Here is a 7,500-nt window from a genome sequence, read left to right on the forward strand (position 1 = left end):
TCCCTCTCTCTCTCTCTCTCCCTCTCCCTCTCTCTCTCTCTCCCTCACTTAAGTTTACTCACACACTCTTTCCTTTTTTCTACCTCTCTCTCTTCCCTTTCTCTCCAACTGTCTCTCTCTATCCCTCCACCCTAGCTCCTATCAGAGACATGTGTTGCAGGCAGACAATGAGCTCTCTTTTTTTTCAAGCCTCCACTCTGAGGAACCATGATCTGAAGATACCGTTGACAAATGTGTGCCTCTGTGTGAGTGCGCTCTTGTGTGTGTGTGTGTGTGTGTGTGTGTGTGCGCGCGCGCTTATGTGTGTGTCTGTCTGTGTGTGTGTGTGTGTGTGTGTGCGTGCTCTTGCGTGTGTGTGCGTGTGCGCTCTTGTGTGTGTGTGCTTGTGTGTGTGTGTGTGTGTGTGTGTGTGTGTGTGTGTGTGTGTGTGTGCTCTTGCGCGTGTGTGTGTGAGCGCTCTTGTGTGTGTGTGTGTGTGTGTGTGTGTGTGTGTGTGTGTGTGTGTGTGTGTGCGTGCATGCTCTTTCGTGTGTATGTCAGTTACCATAGAGACAAGTCATCAAAGCAGCACATTCAGCCAATATGTTTCTCCTTCATGCTGACGTCTGTCTGTAAATTGCAAGGTGAGACTGAACACATGAATAATGATTCACAAATAGCCATCACCGCACAGCTAAGCCATGTCTTCATAATCAGGGACACTTTGAAAATGATTGCACGCCCATTCAGAGCCGTCATTATTCTCCTCTGCCTGGCTTAAGGACATGATTCTTATTCAGACATGAGAATGCATAATTTAGCCGATCACCTAAAGAGCTTGGGTGTGCTTGTGTTCTGCAGATCTTAAATAGTGGTATAGCTGCGGTAAAATATTTTGGTCACACTTTATTTGGATGGTCCATTACAGACTATCTACAGATGCTCAGATTATAAATACACTTTATTTGAGAGGTCCCCTATAGACTATCTACAGATGCTCAAAGCTACAATTTATGGTTAAGGTTGGTGTTAGGGGCTGGGTTTGGTTAAGGTGATGTTCAGTGAACAATTACAAAGACTGAACTTCAATTTCAGCAAACCAACCCCATATGCCCAGGACCACATCCATGCCCAGGGCCACATCCACATCCACATCCATGCCCACATCCACATTCATACCCACATCCACATCCATGCCCACATCTACATCCATACCCACATCCATACCCACATCCATGCCCAGTGCCACATCCATACCCACATCCATACCCACATCCATGCCCACATCCACATCCATACCCACATCCACATCCATGCCCACATCCACATCCATGGCTGCAGCATGCTGGCATGCTGGCTGCTGTTGTATTCCTAAAAGCCTCAGCAGTGTTTATGTTTTTTCTCTTGAAACCATATTGTTTTCAACGGAAGTAAAACAAAATGAAAGAATTAAATGAATATAAGATAAAGAGAGATAAAGATGAATGAAAATAATTAAATATCATAAAAGATAAAGATGAAGATAAATAAAATAAAATAAATTATCAAATAGATCACAAGATAAGCAAAAGGTGTCACACTAAGCTTCTAATTCAGCTCTCCAGGCTAGACCCATGTCAGCAGTGAACTATGTGACAGGGCTGTGACATGGTATGCCATCCCACAGAGGACTCATGTGGGGGGACGTGTGTGTGTGTGTGTGTTGGGGGAAGGGGGGCGGCGTACGTGCTTCATTTGTGTTCATTACGGTATTCATGATTCACATGGCACAGGGTGACCCCCCACCCCCCCCCCCCCCCCCACCCACAATGAGCTGACCCATTCCTCTGCCAGCCAGCTAGAGACGGCCATTCAGCTGTATCCAGGCGACCATGAAGAATGCTCTCTCCCACGTAATACCCCCCCCCCCACACACACACACACAAACACACACACACACACACACACACACACACCCAAACCCACATCCCTTCAGGGCACAGGGGCCAAGCTCCATGGATACACAGGCCTCTCATCCCTCTCCTGGATGCCAGCCTATTGTCACGCCTGAATAATTGCTAGACTTTTAATTAACCTAATTAGGAGACAGGACCATGTGACAGTTGATAACGTCATCAGGATGATTTAGGATTTTTTTATTCCATTCGGGAGCAAGAATGCGCTCCTTTTATGGTCCTGGGAAGCTTGGGAAGAGAAAGAGAACCTTATGCTGCTATCCACATACAGAACAATACAGAGCCCTGGACTACGCAACCGTGCTTTTGTCTCTCGTTGCTGTTTTCCTTGGTCGGTTGAGGAATGTGATTTTGAAAAGATAACCAGTGCTTGCTGGCTTTAGTTGGTGGGCTGTTTCCACCCAGACATTTGGGGCGTTAAAAAAAAAGTATAACGTTGTCAGTGATACATTTTTTTTCATTTTCATACACAGAGTAAGGAGATGAGGAGAGAAATTTGACATATGAAAGAGTCAACGGCTGCAGATAGATCCGTAGGCTGAGGCGATCTGTAGGCGTGATCAGAGGGACAGAGAGAGAGAGATGAAAAGTGCTTAGATGCAGAACTGCTGTGCTTTAATGAGCGCCCTCATCTCTGAGGGAACCCTCACTCCTAGACACCAATGAAGACGTTAGGATTCAAAGGCAAGAGCTGCACATCAACACAGCACATCGCCGACGTAACGACGCAAACGGAGAACACGGAGAACTTACTTTATGTCGGACGCAAATGATCTTTCTTTCATTTCAATTTGACGAAATGAAACTGCCTTGACTTTGCTCGGTAGTCATGAAAAGATACATGTACAATGCACTCTACAATGCTGCTTTTACTCCATTTGAGGACCAAAGCTTCTTCATATCTTGCAATGTAGCTTCTGGCTAATTAACAATTAACAAGGGAAATTCCGAGAAATAACTGTTGGATACTTCCCTGAAGTTCTTGTTTTTTATTAATATTGACTTAATGCATTCCAGCCTTTGTTTACCCCTCCTCGTTAATCTAAGTAGGACGAAGTTGCTTCTAGCAGCATAAAAGCACACTTGAATTCCTTTAGTGCGGTTGCAATTAATTCTCTCATGTAGGCCTAGTGTGGGATTGATTTCTAGCATCAGCGCGATCCGAGTGCTTAGAGACGCTGAGAGCAGGCGCACGTGGCGTTTAAGTAAACACTCGGCTTGGAGGAAACCCAAACGCACCAAGTGCCCTGTGTCTCCAACCTCCTGTGTGCCTCAAACACGCGCACGCACGCACACACACACACACACACACACACACACACACACACACACACACACACACACACACACAAGCACATATTCCCTTTTTCAGCAAAGCCCACAGCAGGGGAATGTCCCAAGTGAGTTGGCTGCTCCATTCGTCTGCGTTCTTAGCATGCAGACTGTGTCTAGCAGTCCAGAGACAGTGTACTTCCAAGACCTGCCAACTCCGTGCTGCTGAAAACAAACAGTAGTCTGCCCGGAATGGAAAAGCACCCTTTCCCCCGCTTCCTAAAGCTACATTACAACTCTTGTAAGAAGATCCCTTATCTCCAGGTCTCTGTGTGTCAGTGAATAACTTTGTTATTGTTTTTGAAGTATGACATAGGCTACAGATTTAGATGGAACCCATCCGTGTATACATCCTGAGGATAAACATACCCTTCTGAGACCAGTTTCACTTGTCTCTACTCTAAACCTTTTTAGACTGAACCCGTTCATCACATAAAATCTTCCTTATGAACAACAGATCATCTAAAATCAGTCCTCCATGGGTTGGTGTCTGTCCAATGTCATATCGGTTTCCTTTATTAGGAGAGTAAGCATGAGAGAGCGATGTTTGTTTTCTTTAAGTGATGTGACTCAGACGAGCGTAGGCCGCCATTTTGTACCTGACAGCTGTTTTATTGAATCCATGGGAACAAAATGTAACAGCAGAGTTGGTTCTTGTTCCCCTACATGTTTGGCAAAGACTAAGACAAAATAGTGGAATTCAATCAAGTCATTTAGTCACCACAACTGGCTATGAACACAAAGGCAATCAGCAGCTAAATAGTTTGATTGAACTTCTCCAAACGAGAGCAGTATGCCAATCGTAAGTAAAAAAAAAAAAATGGAAAAAAAAATGCCACAGATCTGAGACCAACCAAAAAAAGCAACACAAAGGTCATAACAAAGTAACCGTTCTCACCATATATATTATATACATTAAATTTCCCACAGACATAGTAGATGCAGTCACCAAACAATATCGTAAATCCAGCTCATGTACAGCACTCGCGACTGGAGGGAAACGCATACAGAAAGCTAAGCCTTGCAATGAACGTTGACTTTTCTTGTTTTCTTTTTTTTTTACATTGTTGCCAAATCATGTGATTAAAAGAGAACACAGCAGAACCTACAGACAACAAAACAAAAACAAACAAAACAAAACAAAACAAAACCCTTCCTTTCTGTTCCTTCAATACTTGTTTCACGAGGGCGAAGAAATGTGATATGAAAACAGAAACATATAGTAAACCATGGCGACTATCAGAAACAAACCCTCATAAATACATCATTATAGTTTATACTCATTTATTCTCCCAACGGTCCTATTAGTAAAATAGCATTAAGGGAAATAATACTGCAACTGAACACTTTGAAGGTTTTCCGTGACCATGGGCAACAGTCAAAACTCTGTCTGTAACGCCATCTGTAAGTCTTTCAATAGTGTAACATCTCTCCCATCACAACCCTGGCATAGAGAGCACTAGCTGGATCAAAATGTTCTTTTCCCCACCATGTACCAAAACCTCATTCACTTTTCAAGGCCTTTTTTTTTTTTTTTTTGAATTAACGAGGGATGTCCTTCCACTGATGTTGTTATGGGGACCAGTGGTTGAGGGGAAACATTGATCAATATCTGTTGAATTCAAAAATAGACGGCAACAAGTAGCATATTTATCCTTATGCACAAGAGAACCTTCATTTTCTTAACACTGTGCTGCTGACATGAAAGAGTATCTTCAGAGGCTAACATTAGCCTAGAGTGTTACCTTTAGCCAAGCTACCGTTAAAGCTATGGCTAACCACTGTGTGAACGGAATCAAATGTATTCTATAGAATTTTAATTTTAATTAGAATTAGAATAATACCCTTTGCATGTGAATGCCAGTTCAAATTAAGACAGCTTTTACTCAGCGTGAGGGGTTTTCTGAGAATTACACAAACTAGAGCACTGGAGTCATTGGAAATTAGCATGTGAGAGTGAGTTCTTCATGGTTGAATCTTGAATTTAGGATTGCAGTAAAATGCTCCACTGAAATGTGGTAATAGCTTAAAGGCTAAGGGTTCATCATTTTGGCAACTGAAAAGTGGGTCGTGTTGTGGTGTGAGATACGGAGAGGACTCGCATGCTGCACTCAGAACACAAGCAGATGCCAACAGATAAGAACACTGCGTACTAAGAATGAATATAACCGTTTTCTTTTGTTTTGTTTTGTTTCAGTGTTTTTTTTTTCTTCCTTTTTTAAAAACCGACATTGAAAATTCGTACAGTGGTTCTACAAACTGCTGCTGTGCCATAGTATGCTTTCTTAAAAAAATACAAATAGCATTAGGGACATTACCAGGTAAAAACGGCCCCTGTGTTTTCAATTTTCCAAAAAATAACTATGCTGACACCACATCAGTGTTTTGGCTTTAATTGGGGGGGGGGGGATCAGCAATCAGCCACTCTGAGGCTGTCTGTGGGAAGGTGGACGGGGTTCACAAGAACAACAGTAACAGTATATGTAAGAAGCCAGGTTGAGGAAACAAGTACGTTAAGAGTTCAAGGCCTGTTGGAGCTTTTAGTCCGAGTAGGAGGTGCTTTGACTAAAAAGGGGGCAGGGGTATAACGGTGGGCGTGGCTTAAATGGCAAAATCATCCTGAGGGGCGGGGCAGAAGGCTGAGCTGCGGAGCATGTCCAGGCAGTTGACGAGGATGAGCGTCCCCGTCAGGTGCTTCCAGCGTTTGGTGACGGGGCTCTTCATGCGGTCCAGGCCCAGGTGCAGCTCCTGGATCACGTCGCGGTAGCTGTCCCCGATCTGGGCCGCCCACGTCAGCAGGAAGTCATACGCCGGCTTCCACATCGCCTGTCAGAGAAGAGGACACACAAGGAATCGGTGTTAAGGCTTTTGAGAGAGTGACTCAGGAGACGCCCAGAGAAGAGGACACACACAAGGAATCAGTGTTAAGGCTTTGAGAGAGTGGCATGGTTGTGTTGGGCAGAGGTGCTTGGTTGAGGGACTAAACCACACACTGAGGCTGAGACAATGCAGTGGCAGGTATTGTCTAAGGGTGCTTAAAAACTTCTCTCCATCATGCATGGTGAAGTGCTGAAAAATTCTACATTTTTGTTTATTTCTAGGTAGGGGAACCCCTTTTCAAAATGCTAGTCATGATAGTGGACAGTAGAGACTCCTGTTCTAAACACTAGCATTAGCTAGTCATGCTAATAGACAGTAGAGACTCCTGTTCTAAACAATAGCTTTGGCTAGTAATGCCAGTAAAGCAACACAGAATTGATTTCACCTCGCCATCCAGCATGCCGTGCTTGTCCCGATGCGGGGCCTCGTAGGCATCCATCTGCTGCTTGGACACGCGGGCCAGTTTGTCGGCCAGCTCGCGCCAGCGCGGTGCCACCTCCACCGCCGTGGTCAGAAGCACGAAGTCCATGATGAGCCGAGCCACCAGGCCCTGGCAGTCCATCTTCAGCAGAGCCTGCAGGAGGAGAGAACAGGGGTTAGAACAACAGCTCACACACACAGAGATGCAGACATGAAAAGTGTCTGGAGTCTTTACAACACTTTTTATCAGCCTAGAGGAGGCTACACACACACATACACTTTTGCACATACACACACACACACACATACACAAACATGCACATACACTTATAAAAATTCTCACAGACACAAATGTAATACACACCACAATCACAGTATAAGAGCTGCATCTTAAAAAAAAGGAAAGGAATTTGTATTTATTTTGGAGAGTTATTAAAACTGTCAAACTTTTCAATCTGTTCATGCTGAAATGATCATGACCGTGTATTGGGAGAGATTTCATTTAGACACTCTAGATAGGGCTAGATTCCCCCAACAAGTGTCTTCCGCTTCAATCAGTGGGCTGAAAAAATAATCTCATCTCGCCGTAATGTGTTTACAGTGTAATCCATGCCGACACTCTCCCGCTCTGCAAAACACACCGCTTCCATTTACATAATTTCAATTTTACCTCCTTTAACCTGCCCTAAATGTAATCAGTGTCAGGAATAATTTGGCATCGAATTAAATTCAGTGGAGCCGAGATACTGTATGTGACGGGATACTAGGGCACAGTGTTGCTCAGCATGTAGTGATGAGAAGTGAACAAACCAAAAAGCTATGGAGTACGAGAGAGAGAGAGGCATTGATTGGAAACAGATAGGCTGAGAGACAGCCAAAAGCCATTATGTACCATACAGAGAAACGGAAGGCACAGACCCTCTGTCTCTCTCCC

General features: G+C 44.2%; 1 protein-coding gene across 1 annotated transcript in view; it reads right to left on the reverse strand.

Moving 5' to 3' along the window:
* Positions 1-3,857: 3,857 nt before the first annotated feature.
* The window catches only part of sh3bp4a (SH3-domain binding protein 4a), a 37,477-nt gene continuing 33,834 nt past the window's right edge, over positions 3,858-7,500 (reverse strand). Inside the window, exons 4-5 of the mRNA XM_031558605.2 lie at positions 6,532-6,720; positions 3,858-6,092 (exon numbers count right to left, since the gene is read on the reverse strand). Coding sequence (XP_031414465.1) covers positions 5,868-6,092; positions 6,532-6,720 — 414 coding nt within the window. The 3' untranslated portion in view covers positions 3,858-5,867. The remainder of the gene's footprint in view (positions 6,093-6,531; positions 6,721-7,500) is intronic.

This window comes from Clupea harengus, chromosome 21 (genome assembly GCF_900700415.2).
Source record: "Clupea harengus chromosome 21, Ch_v2.0.2, whole genome shotgun sequence".
NCBI lineage: Eukaryota > Metazoa > Chordata > Actinopteri > Clupeiformes > Clupeidae > Clupea > Clupea harengus.